The 19,068-nt window shown below is 39.4% G+C and overlaps 1 protein-coding gene across 2 annotated transcripts in view; it reads left to right on the top strand.

Moving 5' to 3' along the window:
* The first annotated feature begins 1,334 nt into the window (after positions 1 to 1,334).
* Positions 1,335 to 19,068, top strand: part of LOC110455359 — a 66,673-nt gene continuing 48,939 nt past the window's right edge. The window contains exon 1 of one of the 2 annotated variants that reach the window (XM_021505450.1): positions 1,335 to 1,705. In XM_021505450.1, the coding sequence (XP_021361125.1) occupies positions 1,624 to 1,705 (82 nt within the window). In that variant the 5' untranslated portion in view covers positions 1,335 to 1,623. The remainder of the gene's footprint in view (positions 1,706 to 19,068) is intronic. The other variant, XM_021505459.1, reaches the window with a different exon arrangement.

The following is a 19,068-nucleotide window of genomic DNA, read 5'->3' as shown; positions in this document are numbered from 1 at the left end:
AATAAGTCGCGCTACAGTCATCCAAAAAAGAATGTAAGGGATGTAATTTTATGTACGAAAAACAGTGGAACTCTCAAATGTTTTGTCTGCAGTGGGGCGTTTAGTCTCGTCCAACCAGACTCTTTTAGTCTGCGTAAGCTACGCCGAACAAGCATCTGGTTGAACGAGACTAGGGGACGTTGATCTTTCAACAAAAGTGCATGCGAATATGTTGCAAAAACGAATTTGTAATACAACAGAGCCAGCATGGAATAACATGTCTATTGATATGAATAAATGTTTAAAAACAACAACCACGGGATATCTGTCATACTTCTGGAATTTTTAGAATTCTCACGATACGCATTTTGATTAAGTGGAATCTGGTGGGCGTGATTTAGATAGTTGAGGACTTGATATTACACGCATGTTGACATAGTCCTTTAGATTTTGTCAGACGTTTTAAAACATTCAACGATATTTAAATATAGTAACTTTGTTTGCTTTAAAAATATTCGTATTTTTTTTCGTTCTGGCCACTATTTAAATTTTCATGCGAGGTGTGTTTTTAAGACATGCCCAATCCGTGATAACTCTCTTCTCCTATACAACACCATTGGCCAATCCCCTAGTTTTGTTTAACAATATTTATTTGAAGAACATGACATATTAGGCACAAGTTAATTACAGTATCTCAACATTTTCACCCATCTCTCCTCCGACATCAGTATTATTCAAAATCACAGAGATGGGCATATCTTGACAAACTATTATAGTTATTATTATAAAAAAAACCAAGAACGAAGCACTTATAGCCTCACTATTGAAAATACCACAGAACGGATGCAATTATTGGTAATCGTCTCTAGATCCCTGTCCCACTGCACCGTGGGTTTCTTATATTAGGATAAAACTGTAGCACAGTTGGGCCAAGGCACTTCTATTGACAAGGTAGCACAATCGGTTAGAGCGATAGCACATCGACCTGAAGTCCAGGGTTCGATTCCCCGCCTAGCCCCGCTCAAAACACTCCTATTGGTTATATTTTGTATATTTATTATTTCTCATAAAATTCCCGCAATGTATCGAAGACATACATGTAGTCCTGCCGGAAAAAAGCGACGTCCAACACTTAAGTTACAGTTTTTGGCTGTAGTACGGGTATCCTTAAACTATGTTTAGTAAAATTAAAAGAGTCTGCTGTAATATCACAATTCATTTACAAATCAATTACCAGATATTCTAGAAAGAAAACTCAAAATTTTGAAAAAACGCTAACACATTGAACTCGTGCGCCAGTCCTTTGGCGCTGCGCCGATTCCATACTTAGGCCCACATTAACGGTGAACTAGAGCGTGAGGATTTGACATAGAGCAGCACGCGATGCTCAACGGACAATTGTCTGACATGTGAACACTACCAATGATAGATCAATGTTTACATATAACTATCATATATATATACGTTCTTTATAATTCGGACTAGGCGGTTTTTTGTGACGTAGCTTCCGCCTGTGTTATGATATTTGACGCAGGCCGGTATAAAGGCCCTCACGGAGAGACCAGTCAATTCATGATTAAACGCTAACGTTACATGACTCACTCGCTAGTTCTCTTGTAGAACTTCAGACGTGCAGGAGTTAAAATGTGTGAATGTGTTTCAACTCGGTTATGGAATAACGTGTCAAACCTGAAATCATGGTTCGTCCTCACAATCCTCTGTTCAGGTGAGTACGATTTATCATCACCGTTTTTATCTGGTGATTTGTTTTATAAATCGATAGTAAGAACACGAGTATTACACATTGTACACGAGCTGAGTGGGACCCTATATGTAATCATCTGAGTGGTATACCAGTATACCTGTTAAGGTTATCAGAGCGTTTGTCACGTCTTGCGTGTGTTTTATGTTAATAAGATAATTTTCACCTGAGTCGTCTGCTTAAAAAGCATTCATATTTCCGTGAAATGTTCTGAAAATGCATCCCTTGATTAACATTCTAGGAGAAAATGAAATTCTTTGATCAGTTATACCCGCACAGCTAAGCACACATACACTACCTCACTCAGATTATAACTTCACTCATATCTAGGTAGATCTAAGTACCTCGGAGTATCCCTGGCATGAACATCGCCGGTTCCTAATGGGGCACAGGCAGAGTTGCACTTGGCATAATCTACTTGAACAGATTTGTATTCTTACATTCATAACCCGTGCCATTGATAATGATTTGTGACATAAGGATGGTGTATTGTATGTGTAATACTACAGGTTTGTGTGTATACACACATATTCACATCCTTACCTATGGAGCAACAGAAAGGAGGCTACAAGTATACACTCCTACCCTACGGAGGGGGGAAAGTGTGTGTGTGTTGGGAGGGTGGGGAGTATACCGTTTATTGTATATAGTACGTGGGTGGGGAGGGGAGTATACCGTTTATTGTATGCAGTACGTACGTAACACAGCTGTGCCGTACGTAGACTACAAATGTGTTCAACATCAGTCAGATATATATAATACTCTTACATACAAAACTTATATACGTTGCATACGTTTCCTTGTATTCAAATGACACATGGTTCGTTTTCTTTCTCTCGGTACCTTGTTAGCTTCACCATACAGTTCTAAGTTTACATTTCTCCGCTCAGCAGTATGTCTACTTGAACATGTCTACATGTAGTTAGAAAGTATTGTGTTTCAGCTGACTAGCAAAACACTATCAATTAATTCACTAATACTGGCTTAATAGATAATATCGTTGCTTGATAAATGTATAGATCAAGCTAACAATGGCTCCTTAACTTACTGACTCAGATTTTACACTCGAGCTGCGTTATACGTACGCGGTCGATACAAAATGGGGCTACAAATCAATCTTAGATGTTCCCTGGTAGACAAACCTTCATGCTTCTTGAACTAATAGGGGCTAGTACAATGAGCAACATTAAATCTTAAAAAGCCCGACCGTGACCCGAGTTGACCCCAGAAGCGGAGAAGCCTACGCACCAGTGACAGCTAAGCACGAAGCTCAGATCGATCTTCTGCTGTTTAGTGTAACTTTGTGAATGGAATCGTACGAAGAATATGTGTAGGCGGCTTAGATCTATACTGAATACATGTTCATACATTTAGGTATTTAAGTGTTTTCCTTCCCATTTTATTCTAGTTTAGTGCTGCACACCTTTATCTAAAGTTAGAAAAAAAAGTGTATAAATCCACCCATCCCATGTTTGAACGGAACTATGTGTCGTAAATTACCATATCTTGCGGTTTTATGTGTAGATTTCATCCCGAAGGAAGTTTTTTAGTTTTCTGTTCCGTACCAGACCCCTACATGCGTAACCCTATAAGTGTTCTAGTTAACATGATTAACTGTCGGTCATTATGTTTATTGATGTAATGACGCATTAACTGTTGCTGTACTTCAAAAGTGCTCGTGCCATGTCATCACGTGCGCAATTTTTGCCCATAAAAACAAAGTCATGATTTTCCCCAGTTGACAAGAGGCGTAATTAAGTGCATTTCTGTATTCGAAATGTTCTGTTTGGAAAACCTCTGTACCAAGGGAATAAACAACGGTGTGCCGAGTGACGTACGCTTTTGAGATTCCTTGGTACAAATCTGGAAGATCCGAACGGCAGGAACAAGAAAACAGTTATCGTCATTTCTAACAGTACCGTGCGAGAATATGTTTGGGATCCGGTTTGAGAATTTAGGTCCCGCTGGGAGGCTGGTAGCCAAATCATCAGGGAGGGACTAAAGGATATTGAACTCGTCATACTGTTTTTTTCGGTGTTGTTCACGAACAGTAAATAACAATAATAGGTTTTGCTGATGCACTCTTAGTGCAGAAGCGCAATATGACCGAACTCATCTCTAACAAACGCTTTGGCATCACAGAAACCAGACACGAATTAACACAGTGACAATGAGTGCACCTTCTGCTTCGCTATTGATTTCCAGAACTCGTGATACGGTTGAATAGTCAATTACTGTACATTATCATCAATAACAGATCGTCCCAACTCGGTAGTGGTTAATTGGGTGGCAAGAGAAATGGAGAAACGGAGAACGGCTTGTGACATATCCGTTTGTAAATATATAATTTGTTTGAATGGTGCAGTGTTCACACATCGTAAGTAAGATGCTTACCTGATCTAGGTGAACTATTTTCTCAGCTCTGTGCCAGTGAACTCACATAGCCCTCTGTTTACGTAAATGATATATGACAATTGCACTCTCGTAATTCCCGTGTTTGGTATCTGTCCAACTTTTAACTTCAGTAAGACACATTTTAGATTTAATCAAAAGAATTTGAATAGGACCTACATTATATATTCCGAGGGCTAGTGGGCATGTAACGCAATATTTAAGGAACATGACGTAAGTCTGGCTCGCTTAGCTAACACACCTTCACGTACACCTTGTTTACGGACATGGTTGATCCACTGTAAAGGTATAGATATATAAATTAAACTAAGATTCTTTAGTTAAGGACATATGTTGTCTTTCATTTGATATCTATGTTGTAGAGTTAGCATCATTAACAAATGTTTTTTAAGTATTGCTTTGGTGTTAATGGTCAATGCAAATGTTCTTGTGTATCCTTAAAATGTGTCATCAATTCCTGTGTACCTTACAACTGTGTCATTAATTCTTGTGTACCTTTCTACCGTGTCATCAATTCTTGTAAACCTTTTACTAATATATAGTTAATTCTTGTGTACATATATTCTGTGTCGTTAATTCTTGTGTACCTTTCAAATGTGCTTGGGAAAAAATGGAGAAAATGAGCTAATTCGGTTCAGTTATAACAAGTGTAGACCATGTTTTTGGGTGAACCTTGCTGTGTTATCTCATGGTGATCTTCTATGTGTCGTACTCGTGTATCAACTTACCGGTTGTGTTCATACGTATTTGTAATTTGCCTATAGACCGACAACTAGTCTTAATTTAGACTTACTAATGATGCTTCAACACGCATATACATATATATATATGTAGACCTGGATATGGTTGTTTTAGTCCAGAAGTCTCACTGAATTATGGATGAAAAGAGTCATGGAATCGCTTACTGTCCTCTATGTGAAATAACGTGCAGATAAACACATTCCATATATGTTCTACATACGTCATCCGATCAAATGTCAGGGCGATACATACGTCATCAGATCAAATGTCAGGGCGATACATACGTCATCAGATCAAATGTCAGGGCGATACATACGTCATCAGATCAAATGTCAGGGCGATACATACGTCATCAGATCAAATGTCAGGGCGATACATACGTCATCCGATCAAGTGTCAGGGCGATACATACGTCATCCGATCAAATGTCAGGTCGATACATACGTCATCCGATCAAATGTCAGGACGATACATACGTCATCCGATCAAATGTCAGGGCGATCCATACGTCATCCGATCAAATGTTAGGGCGATATATGATCAGTATACGCAATCCGATCAAATGTCAGGGCGATACATACGTCATCCGATCAAATGTTAGGGCGATATATGATCAGTATACGCCATCCGATCAAATGTCAGGGCGATACATACGTCATCCGATCAGATGTCAGGGCGATACATGATCAGTATACGTCATCCGATCAAATGTCAGGGCGATACATACGTCATCCGATCAAATGTCAGGACGATACATACGTCATCCGATCAAATGTCAGGGCGATACATACGTCATCTGATCAAATGTAAGGGCGATATATACGTCATCCGATCAAATGTCAGGGCGATACATACGTCATCCGATCAAATGTCAGGGCGATACATTAGTCGTACTGTTTAAAAATTTGTCGGTCGAACATTTTTTTATCTAAATCCTTTGCGCTAATATGCTGTCGTTTTTTCAACTGCGTAGATTGACATTTTAAAGTAATTTTTGTATTCGTTTTAAATTTTTCTATTAGTTTGTGTCTGTCTGTAAAATATTTTTTTTACTTTTCAAATAATGGTAATGAATTTGTTTAATAACCGAGTGGTAGACAGAAGTTAGTCATGCGATAACGCGCATGCGTCGAATTCACGCGCCTTTTAAATTTGCCTCTGTTTCCTATCTTCCTTTCTTTTGGTGTGTATTCTCGGTGTCTGCTGTCTTGTCGTTTCAGTCCATTCTATGTTACAACATGGTACTTTTTCATTTAAAATACAAACATTTCTTTGCTGTTGTTATCAGTTTAAACAGACAATGGTTTAATGTTTTCGGTTGTTCGTGTATTTTCAATGACTTCGTCACGTTGTCTGATTTCATTGTTTATTTCTTCAAAATCCTCGCTAGATATGAACACGTGAAACATATTTGTTAGATTTGTCACACATCTGGGCACTGAAAATATCGTAATCCGAGGCTTAGAGACGACACTTATTCATGTTAAGGTGTCACAAGGTAATAAATACAGGATCTACTCAAACTGAACTGTGAACATTCATGATAAAGGAGAAAAGACGACCAAATACGAACGATAAAACACACTTATTATAACAACATAAACACATATCGACACCGAAAGTTAAATGGGATACAATATAGTTGATGATAAGATTTAATCTTAATTTCATTATTTTTTTTATAGGCGCCGTAAGATAGGCAATACAACTTAGGTGGTCGACTCAATTCACAATATATTCTTACACTATAAGTGTCCAAAATACTCTTGTTTCTAACAGCGGCACCCGTGCAGGGCTTGTTGTACCCCACTGCATGATCAAAAGAGGCGACTAATGTTGCCCCTCCAGAATCGTCAAAACAGTGTAATGGCTATCCATCAAGTAAGGCAACAAGCAGACGATAAATATCGAATAGAGAAGCAAAAGTCAGACGATGTCTTACAATGTATCCAGCCCATCAATTTTCTGCTATGAGGAGAACAGTTAAAAAACCTAGATTTTCTAGGGAGAAATCTGTCCACTTTTTATGATCCAGCCGCTCAATATGCAAGGGCCGTAAAGGGATGAGGTTTGAGGTCAGATGCTATCGTTTCTATGTGTACGTACATGGGTTATATCTTACACACACTGAAGCTACTTGGTCGCTTTATCGAACGTAAATGTTGACACACCATGTCCTATATCAAACCGTTATCGCAGATCATACTAGTATAAACATACTTTTTACACCAGAACCTATCTTTTATCTCGGCTAATTTTAGTAAACAACCAGCTTTTTCAAGATCTAAGGAAATTGTCAATATCAGGAAAAGCCAACATGACCCAGTTCTTGCAGTATTCGTTAGATTTTGTACACACTGGTCGTGTTTTACGAGCGAACTCGCCGTTTGCATTATGTGATCATTTTCAGCGTCTAAACAGGATGATGGGGGAGCTAGCATATATCTCTATTGATATAGCCAGTCAGGCTTATTGATTTTGTCTGACACAGCTTACAACGCGAAAACAACGTGTCTTATAGTTTTCCATGAAGTCTGACCTGACATGCAGTCGTAGAAAACTTTAGATACTAGTTAGTTGGTTCTTACTGTTGTCATTTCAATGACAAAACTGATTAAACAATATATAAATATCGCATTCATGAGAGGGCGATATTGCATATTTTCACCCCAAGGAAGCATTGTTGACCGAGGCGAAGCCGAGGTCAACAATGCTTTCCGAGGGGTGAAAATATGCAATATCGCCCTCTCATGAATGTGATTTTTATTTTATTATACCGAGTGTCATGTTTAGGTGTTTCACCACTTCACCATTTTTAAAGGTCGACAAACGTTTCAGAAAAGTTTTCACTGGGATGAACCAGGGGCGCATACATTCGGCGCATGTAACAATTTTTGGAATAACACCCTGGCACTGGGACGAACCGTGCACGCATACGTTTGGCGCATGTGATATTTTTTGGAATAACATCCTGGCACTGGGACGAACCGTGCACGCATACGTTTGGCGCATGTGATATTTTTTGGAATAACATCCTGGCACTGGGACGAACCGTGCACGCATACGTTTGGCGCATGTGATATTTTTTGGAATAACACCCTGGCACTGGGACGAACCGTGCACGCATACGTTTGGCGCATGTGATATTTTTTGGAATAACACCCTGGCACTGGGACGAACCGTGCACGCATACGTTTGGCGCATGTGATATTTTTTGGAATACCATCCTGGCACTGGGACGAACCGTGCACGCATACGTTTGGCGCATGTGATATTTTTTGGAATGTCACCCTGTCTTTTTTATCTTTGTAAAACGAGCAAGTAACATTGAACATGTTCACACCTTTCTCAACCAATCAGATTACGAGATTTTAACAGAAGGTATAATAATAATAAATGTTAAGACACAATTCAAACTTGCTTAGATTTATGACTCAGTTTCAGCAACTTCCCTAACTCTTGTCCCGGTTGGACATCTGGAAGTGGGACGTCCTGGATGGGTCATTTGTCGCACCGCTTTGTCCTGTAATGAAGTGGACAGTCGGAAACTTGTAATACGTATTGGTGATTAAGTTTCCTTCTTTTGATGAATAATACGCGGCCATGAAATTCTCAAGTGTACCAAGCAATTGAATCAAGGAAGCATTTCACCTTATCTCGTCTGATCATTATTACATAAAAAAATGTTCACACGCTATTAAGGCACTTAAAGAAATGTATGATCTGACATGCGCGCTTTGTACATTACTTTATCAGAGTATTGACGAAGTATTGACAATGTAAGCGCTTTTGATTTCGGAAAGTCTTATTTTGATTATAGGGTACGAGTTAGCCAAATGGTAAGACGAGATGAAATGTCTTCATTATTATATAACTCATCAATCTAACGACGTATCTGATTGGATCATATTGATCACATGACTCTAAAATAAAAAAAAAGTGTTCATGCTGGCACTCGAGGTTCCCGGTCATATTTTCCTCCCTCGGCGTCTCTAGAAAAATAAGTAAAGTGTATGACCCCTGAGTTCTCAGTACATAAAGCAGACAACAGCATACATATTATTGTGATAGGAATTGAAAACATAATCGAGAAATAGCAATTTCTACAGTAGCAGCAACATTATAAAAGGCCTGAAAAATGTTTGATATCTAAGCCTGGCGCTGGGCGCAATAGACGTACCTGGATGTTTGTTTCGAATATTTGTTGTTTCTGAATCTTGTGTGGTCGAACTAGTAACTCGTTTGCTTGATCAGCAGTTTTTTTCTCATTAAGTCTATAGCTGATGTCTGTCCACGAATCTTAAGATACTCTTGAAATACATGTTTAACTCATTGCAGAACCTCGGAGATAATTTCACTGTTCTGTATTGCCTCTATGTTTCTTTGCAAGGGTTCTTTTTTCACCGACATGAATTCACTATAACCTTAATGACTTCAAACTGTATCAATTTAAAAAACAAAAAATAAAAAAAAAAACATGCAGCATTTTTTCCAAAATAATAATGTTGTTGGCATTACCAGGTAATGTTCAGGGGAAAAACTAGCAGCGAAACAGTTGGCCACCTGGCTGTGTCTGGGACCCATGTTCCCCAGAACTTCGACCTGTAACCGAATATGTTTTATGTTAATTAGCATCAGGACGACTACATATATTGTGTGCACTCCATGCACTTGATGTCTGTAATTAAATTAGTCGATCTCAATCAAACGCTCGCACCTGTTTCCAATCGTGGTGGTATAGACGCTTGTACTCTCCACAAGTTTTTTTGTGTTTACATGCCTGGGATCGAGACCTTATAGAATTTTATGTATATAAACCGAATTGGACAATATTATTATTTGCCCCATTGTTCTTGAAATTATACAACCTCTTCTGTTCTGGTAACCAATGACCCTACCCCTCAATAATACATAATTTCCGCCATAGTTTGCCAAGAGGGTTTAAACCAAATCAGCATTAATGTATTATAAATTAAGATTTACCGCTCGTAACTCTTAACACGGTTCTACCTTTGCTCTTTATGACCCGGCCAACAATTCGTTTGAATGTATCGGCTAATATCGCTTTCTCATTACGAACTGAAATTAAAATGTCTTACTCGTTGGCCAACCTTCCGTTTGATATTCCATAATGCTGTTCTTTTTGGCAAAACAGTGTTATTTTAGAGGTGAATTGGGTCGAATCTCAAGGCTGTCTGGGTCGTTTGTAATTATAATAGCTACGAAAGCCACGAAGGCTGAAAATCAAAACAAGGAGTGTCTTACATTTTTTATGCTTTTGAATACTATTGCCATCGCCTTTATTCTTGTCCGTGTGTAGTCTCTTGGCAAAGGTGAACCAACACAATATAAATTGATCATGATGCTTTTATTTCCTGTAATACTTAAGTGAAATCGAAATATATGATGTGTCCTTAACAAGGCAGTGGTGGAAATGTTTGAAAAAAAATATTCAGATATTTTGATACGAGAATTCTCTTCCAGTGTGTTGTTTCTACCTAACCCCTTTGCTCGCCATGGTCCAATAATTCGGTCGAGGTGAAGATAGTACCGTTTGATCCAGTGTTAAGTTTCACGCCCCAGATACGCCAGAAGCTGCTTCAAATCATTTCATTACAACATTAAGCCCGGCATGTACAGACACAATCAGACATATCACGGATCAGGTTATGTACTGTACTCACTACTACACCAAACAACCACTTTATCGACAAGATAAACAATACATAATTCATGTATTTGTGTAAATGAAGAAGGCACGCACTAAGTCCGAAATGGACTACAGTCCCATTACTATACCACATGGTACCATTCGGAACACATTGGTCGAGATACGTAGACGTTCAATCACATTCGGAACATATCAGCCGATTCGGTCATCAATGGAAGTAACTGTAAACGGGACGAAGTGTTCCGAATGTCAGTAATCGGTTAATTGTTTCGAATGATCTAGTACATATTATTTAGACCTATGGAATATTGATATCCAACTATTGGTAAAATTCGATAGGAAGTGTTGATATGCATAATTAGTTTAAGAATAATAAAAACGTTACTCAGTAGGGAATCACGCACACTAGACGGCTTTGCGCATGATGTCGTTTGGTGTAGCCATTTTTTAAGTGTCTGTGTTGTGTTAATGTCGATTATAGCCCAAACAATCAATTCCGTCCGAATTACCGACTGGACAATGCATCTGAATCCTCCAAACTTTAAACAGACGCTTAATTAACCGATCAACCGAATTGTCTGGTCGACGGCGTTCAATTCAGTCTAGATCAACTGTAGCAAATGCTAGTCTGATATCAATACAGGTTTTTACAACGAATGGGCTTCGTGCGATGTGGGATGGGTTCAACATCGATTGTCTTTCTTATGTGGTCTTTTTCTGTAATACTTCTCAAGTTTCCAATACAAGTTGAAATGATCTGAAACGCGTTCATGAGCTTGTGTTTGAAGCCCCATTTTAATAAACTATGTGTTTATAATTTATTCGCTGCGATAAGTAGCTTCTGAAGACGAGACAAATTTTATATATTGCGTTGTCGGCCGGGTATTATTATCAGTACTACTGTGTATAGATATGATAATCGGAACTAACGTCAGTTCCTCAATCAAGTGATTGCCCCTTTTTCTTAGTATATATGCAGCATTTTGAAAGAAGTCTGAAGGAAAAACAAAAAGTATCTGCACTGCAATACAATGAAAGGTATGGTAAAGACACAAGGAATGCATGCTATGTCGCCTACAAATACTGTTTGTTAGCGTTCACATTCCAATGTCAAATGTCATTTTTGTTATAGATACGAAAACACAGCATTTGTATAGGCAACATGACATCACTGGTTTATACTGATTTACGGCGTACCCTAAATTGATATCCCACCGCGCTGTATTTAGTTTGGTTTCGTTTATACCGCAAACAGTGTAGTCGAAGTTTGACGTAAAATAGGTAATTACACCAAGGTAAAAATACAACAAACTGTTTTATTAAAACTACATTTCTATTCTGTAGGACGTTCTACCAACACATTTGAAACACCCTCAGCAGTTCTGTTCAACCGGATTTTGGTCATTGTAAATGGCGGCCAACTAATCTCGAGAAACATGATAAATGCTATAAAACATATCTAGGATATGACAGACGCAATACTTGTAATACATGGTAGCACGTTGCCTGGCAGTCTTGTCTTGTACCTTGTCTTTACTATTTATCCGCCTGAGTTACACCAAAATGTACTTGGCAGCACGTCCAATGTTTGAGAACACTTTTATGTGACATCGTTATTTTTTTTTTCTTTATATATTTGGGATTTTGTTTAATAAACCGTTTTAATGATATTCGAAACTATGTTTAAATAGGTCATACATGCTTTACGTTTCAAGGCGAGCTGTGAGACATAAGGGAAACCAGCCAGCAACCTTAAATTGGTAATTTGTAATACGAGAAAACGTGTGTCATCCTCGGCCCGGATGTTTGGGGATTTCCCATCAACGAAAGTCAAAAGTATCTTTTTAATGTCATGTTGTGATTTTGTAAACAAAAAAATAAAATAGACGAACAACAATAGGATTTCCTCATTAACATTTTTTTATATATATTTGAAGACCAAGCCCCAATAATTTCACCAACATTTTGATTCCGACCCGAAAAGACGACACAGCGAGAATTAAGGTTTGTGTATTGTCGTCCTTTCGGGGCGAAGAGACGAAACAACAAACTGGCACAAATCAGCCACCGTAGGGTTGAGCTTAATTTTTTATGATAATTATATCGTGAATTAAATGTGAGCTCGGCTTGAACCAGTCTCAAACTATTGGTGGTAATGGAGACGAAGATTCGGAAAGTCCCTATTCATGGTTGACACTACGAGAGACATTCACATTTTTACATCCTTTTCAAGCAATTGCTGCATAACGTGTCATTTTGAAAATAGAAACACGATCGTGACTAGCATACGACCGACCCAAAATTCATGAATGTGGAGTCCTGCTCAAACTGTAATTGAAGGCGGCCTCCTTGTGTTGGTAACGTGACGCCATTATAGTCACATTCTCGTAAACTGTTATCCCGGTCTACACTCCCTCGTAATAGGCTTACGTCTCACTATTCAGTAATGATAGTTTCTCATCCCATAAAAGTAATTCTATAGCGTTATAAAACGTTTATATTTATTTCAATTTAAAAGCATGAAATTAATGTATAGAATAACGCATTGTAGACACACTGTTGCTTTTTTTTTTTTGAAGACGCGTCGTTTAAAAGATAACAGTTTTATGCATTACAGTCACGGGAAAATAAATGAACAAGTATATGCTGAATTTTACACTGCATGATATAATCTTCAAAAATGTATGCTTCATATTACACCCCAAACACAGATTGTTGTGCGTGCAGATATGATGTGTTAAGTTTGTCTGCCTGTCAAACCTTTTATGATTAGAGTGAGTCAGGTTGGGATAACTACAGTTAAGGCTCTGTGCTTCAACTAGAGATTAAAACATGTCAACTTTTAACGATCACTTATAAAGTTCGGGATTTGACATCAAGATGCACCGTACTCGACGTTCTTTAAAAGTCTTAGTGAGGAAATCACTATTGAAAATCAACACTACGAACCAAAGCTTGTGGTTTCGTAAAGATATGTTAAACTTTTATTTTTAGCCATTCGGTTTTCTTTCTTACATGGAACGCTTTGATCACAAAACCTGAACTTTCAAGATAAGATTCAAAATTCAGTAAACACTATCTAAGTGTTAGATTTATGGTCGTCTCCTATAGGCTCATCCAATATTGGATATCTTTTCGGGCTGTGTCCTGACATTTGAAATAAGCAATAATACTCGTTTTAGAAGAAAGGAATATTAATTTGACTACATATTGGGCTTCAAATGAATACCAGTATAAAACTTTTCATCTTTCGGATAAAAGTACTTTAAGTTAAAATCAACTGTATACAAGGGTACACTACATACGGTATAGGACACACTTAATGCATGGCGAGGGTTACACACGTGTTTTAAGTTCAAATCTGAAGTGCGAACCTCTCCAATTTAAGAAAACATAAGAATATGTTTTGATGTGCGCGCTGATCCTCGGATCCTGTGGCGTAACCTTAAATTATACACATACCAGGGGGTCCTAAAGGATGTTTAGAAAACCCCAACTAAGGACGATGTTAAAAATGTCGATTGCTCCCCCTCGCCTCCCCATGATTCTAACCATAGCGTGCTACTATCATCATGTAAACGATAATCTAGTACTGACCATTTAGACACACAGGCCTCGTATTTTGTGGAAGTGGCGGAAATTTAGTGATTAGAGTCGTTTGGTATTTATTGACTGGGGGATTAGGTGGCGTAGATCGCGAGTTCGAGGCAGGAATATATTTAAGTGTATGGATAGTGGCAAAGTGTCTCACCAGGGAATACCTCGACGAATTGACAGTTACTTTTGAATGTGTTACTGACTCGTCCATTAAGATGACCACTTAACGGTAGCAACAGTTGGGAATCGTGTAGCGCACATAATTGAAAACAACACATTTTCTGAATGGGATTTCGGGCGACATACTGCTCTTTGTATCGAAAATGTGAAATCGATATATTTTCATTAGAGTAGCACTTTCTGTTCGAGGCTACAAGCGACACAAACGTATTGCCAAGCCAAGCTATCAGGAAAAGGAACTATTCAATATCACACGTGAAGACGTTAATGTTATTGTCGAAATTTCTTATAGAAAGTGAGGAGAAAAGGCAGGACGATATTTATTTGTTATTAGCGGATCCTCGTACAACGACTAAAACTGTAGCTGTGCATTAGAAACTGGTTTTCGGAATGAGTAGCACTATGATGATGAATTTCCCAAAAAAAGGAACTTTCATGAAAAAATGATAGAGATGAAATAAAACACAGTTGAACCATTAACAATGTTCTGTGTGTAATGTAAACGTTCAGCAGGGCTAACCCAGAATTCGAACCCTGGACCTCACATTGTTATACTGTCGCTTTTGCCAACTGAGTCTCCTGGTCAACTAGACCATTAAAAGCGTTGCGCCACATTTTATATACAAAACGAAATTATAAGGAGGCTACCGTCTGTACAAAAAAACCCCACAAACACAGTGGAGCTCTCTTGTGCTTTGCGTGCAGTGGGGCAGGGATCCTTAGGACGATTTGAATACGTAATCCTGCAGCATCATTTTATGTCACATGTGTCACAACACATTTTAACGTAATCGGAATCAGCGGGACTTAAGTCCTTTGGTGGCCTTGGATCGAGTTAGACGTCTGATTATAGTCCGTTTATGGTGATTTATAGCAATGCATTGCTGCGCTGGTGGCCTTGGATCGAGTTAGACGTCTTTTTATAGTCCGTTTATGGCGATTTACAGCAATGCATTGCTCCGCTGGTGGCCTTGGATCGAGTTAGACGTCTGATTATAGGACGATTTGAATACGTAATCCTGCAGCATCATTTTATGTCACATGTGTCACAACACATTTTAACGTAATCGGAATCAGCGGGACTTAAGTCCTTTGGTGGCCTTGGATCGAGTTAGACGTCTGATTATAGTCCGTTTATGGAGATTTATAGCAATGCATTGCTCCGCTGGGGGCCTTGGATCGAGTTAGACGTCTGTTTATAGTCCGTCTATGGAGATTTATAGCAATGCATTGTTCCGCTGGTGGCCTTGGATCGAGTTAGACGTCTGTTTATAGTCCGTCTATGGAGATTTATAGCAATGCATTGTTCCGCTGGTGGCCTTGGATTGAGTTAGACATCTGTTTATAGTCCGTTTATGGTGGTTTATAGCAATGCATTGCTCCACTGGTGACCTTGGATCAAGTAAGACGTCTCTTTATAGTCCGTTTATGGTGAGCTATAGCAATGCCTTGCTCCGCTGGTGGTCTTGGATCGAGTAAGACATCTTTTTATAGTCCGTTTATGGTTGTTTATAGCAATGCATTGCTCCGCTGGTGGCCTTAGATCGAGTTAGACGTCTGTTTATAGTCCGTTTCTGGTGATTTATAGCAATGCATTGCTCCGCTGGTGACCTTGGATCAAGTTAGACGTCTGTTTATAGTCCGTTTATGGTGATGAGCTATAGCAATGCATTGCTCCGCTGGTGTCCTTGGATCGAGTTAGTGAATACGTAATCCTGCAGCATCATTTTATGTCACATGTGTCACAACACATTTTAACGTAATCGGAATCAGCGGGACTTAAGTCCTTTGGTGGCCTTGGATCGAGTTAGACGTCTGTTCATAGTCCGTTTATGGTGATTTATAGCAATGCATTGCTTAGTCCGTTTATGGTGAGCTATAGCAATGCCTTGCTCCGCTGGTGGTCTTGGATCGAGTAAGACATCTTTTTATAGTCCGTTTATGGTGGGTTAGAGCAATGCATTGCTCCGCTGGTGACCTTGGATCGAGTTAGACGTCTGATTATAGTCCGTTTATGGAGATTTATAGCAATGCATTGTTCCGCTGGTGGCCTTGGATCGAGTTAGACATCTTTTTATAGTCCGTTTATGGTGGTTTATATCAATGCATTGCTCCGCTGGTGACCTTGGATCAAGTCAGACGTCTGTTTATAGTCCGTTTATGGTGATGAGCTATAGCAATGCATTGCTCCGCTGGTGTCCTTGGATCGAGTTAGACATCTTTTTATAGTCTCCGTTTATGGTGAGCTATAGCAATGCATTGCTCCGCTGGTGGTCTTGGATCGAGTAAGACATCTTTTTATAGTCCGTTTATGGTGGTTTATAGCAATGCATTGCTCCGCTGGTGGCCTTGGATCGAGTTAGACGTCTGATTATAGTCAGTTTATGGTGATTTATAGCAATGCATTGCTCCGCTGATGGCCTTGGATCGAGTTAGACGTCTGTTTATAGTCCGTTTATGGAGATTTATAGCAATGCATTGCTCTTATGGAGATTTATAGCAATGCATTACTCCGCTGGTGGCCTTGGATCGAGTTAGACGTCTGGTCATAGTCCGTTTATGGTGATTTATAGCAATGCATTACTCCGCTGGTGGCTTTTGATCGAGTTTGACGTCTTTTTATAGTCTGTTTATGGTGATTTATAGCAATGCATTGCTCCGCTGATGGCCTTGGATCGAGTTAGACGTCTGTTTATAGTCCGTTTATGGAGATTTATAGCAATGCATTACTCCGCTGGTGGCCTTGGATCGAGTTAGACGTCTGGTCATAGTCCGTTTATGGTGATTTATAGCAATGCATTGTTCCGCTGGTGGCCTTGGATTGAGTTAGACATCTGTTTATAGTCCGTTTATGGTGGTTTATAGCAATGCATTGCTCCGCTGGTGACCTTGGATCGAGTTAGACGTCTGATTATAGTCCGTTTATGGAGATTTATAGCAATGCATTGCTCTTATGGAGATTTATAGCAATGCATTACTCCGCTGGTGGCCTTGGATCGAGTTAGACGTCTGATTATAGTCCGTTTATGGAGATTTATAGCAATGCATTACTCCGCTGGTGGCTTTGGATCGAGTTTGACGTCTTTTTATAGTCTGTTTATGGTGATTTATAGCAATGCATTGCTCCGCTGGTGGCCTTGGATCGAGTTAGACATCTTTTTATAGTCCGTTTATGGTGATTTATAGCAATGCATTACTCCGCTGGTGGCTTTGGATCGAGTTAGACATCTTTTTATAGTCTGTTTATGGTGATTTATAGCAATGCATTGCTCCGCTGCAGGCCTTAGATCGAGTTAGACTTCTGATTATAGTCCGTTTATGGTGATTTATAGCAATGCATTGCTCCACTGGTGGCCTTGGATCGATTTAGACGTCTGTTTACAGTCCGTCTATGGAGATTTATAGCAATGCATTATAGCAATGCATTACTCCGCTGGTGGCTTTGGATCGAGGTAGACATCTTTTTATAGTCTGTTTAGGGTGATTTATAGCAATGCATTGCTTATCAATGCATTGCTCCGCTGGTGGTCTTGGATCGAGTTAGACTTCTGATTATAGTCCGCTTATGGTGATTTATAGCTATGCATTGCTCCGCTGGTGGCCTTGGATCGAGTTAGACATCTTTTAATAGTCCGTTCATGGTGATTTATAGCAATGCATTGCTCCGCTGGTGGCCTTGGATCGAGTTAGACGTCTGTTTATAGTCCGTTTATGGTGATTTGTAGTCCGTTTATGGTGATTTATAGCAATGCATTGCTCTGCTTGTGGCCTTGGATCGAGATAGGCGTCTGTTTAAGTCCGTTTATGGTCATTTATAGCAATGCATTGCTCCGCTGTTGGCCTTGGATCGAGATAGGCGTCTGTTTAAGTCCGTTTATGGTCATTTATAGCAATGCATTGCTCCGCTGTTGGCCTTGGATCGAGATAGGCGTCTGTTTAAGTCCGTTTATGGTCATTTATAGCAATGCATTGCTCCGCTGTTGGCCTTGGATCGAGATAGGCGTCTGTTTAAGTCCGTTTATGGTCATTTATAGCAATGCATTGCTCCGCTGGTGGCCTTGATTCGAGTTAGACGTCTGTTTATAGTCCGTTTATGGAGATTTATAGCAATGCATTGTTCCGCTGGTGGCCTTGGATCGAGTTAGACATCTTTTAATAGTCCGTTCATGGTGATTTATAGAAATGCATTGCTCCGCTGGTGGCCTTGGATCGAGTTAGATGTCTGTTTATAGTCCGTCTATGGAGATTTATAGCAATGCATTGTCCCGCTGGTGGCCTTGGATCGAGTTAGACGTCTGATTATAGTCCGTTTATGGTGATTTATAGAAATGCATTGCTCTGCTTGTGGCCTTGGATCGAGATAGGCGTCTGATAGCAATGCATTGCTCCGCTGGTGGCCTTGGATCGAGTTAGACATCTTTTAATAGTCCGTTTATGGTGATTTATAGCAATGCATTGCTCTGCTTGTGGCCTTGGATCGAGATAGGCGTCTGATTATAGTCCGTTTATGGTGATTTATAGCAATGCATTGCTCTGCTTGTGGCCTTGGATCGAGTTAGACGTCTGTTTATAGTCCGTTTATGGTGATTTATAGCAAAGCATTGCTCTGCTTGTGGCCTTAGATCGAGATAGGCGTCTGTTTATAGTCCGTTTATGGTGATTTATAGTCCGTTTATGGTGATTTATAGTCCGTTTATGGTGATTTATAGCAATGCATTGCTCTGCT

This window comes from Mizuhopecten yessoensis, unplaced genomic scaffold, assembly GCF_002113885.1.
Source record: "Mizuhopecten yessoensis strain PY_sf001 unplaced genomic scaffold, ASM211388v2 scaffold923, whole genome shotgun sequence".
NCBI lineage: Eukaryota > Metazoa > Mollusca > Bivalvia > Pectinida > Pectinidae > Mizuhopecten > Mizuhopecten yessoensis.
This window is presented reverse-complemented; position numbering and strand designations above follow the sequence as displayed.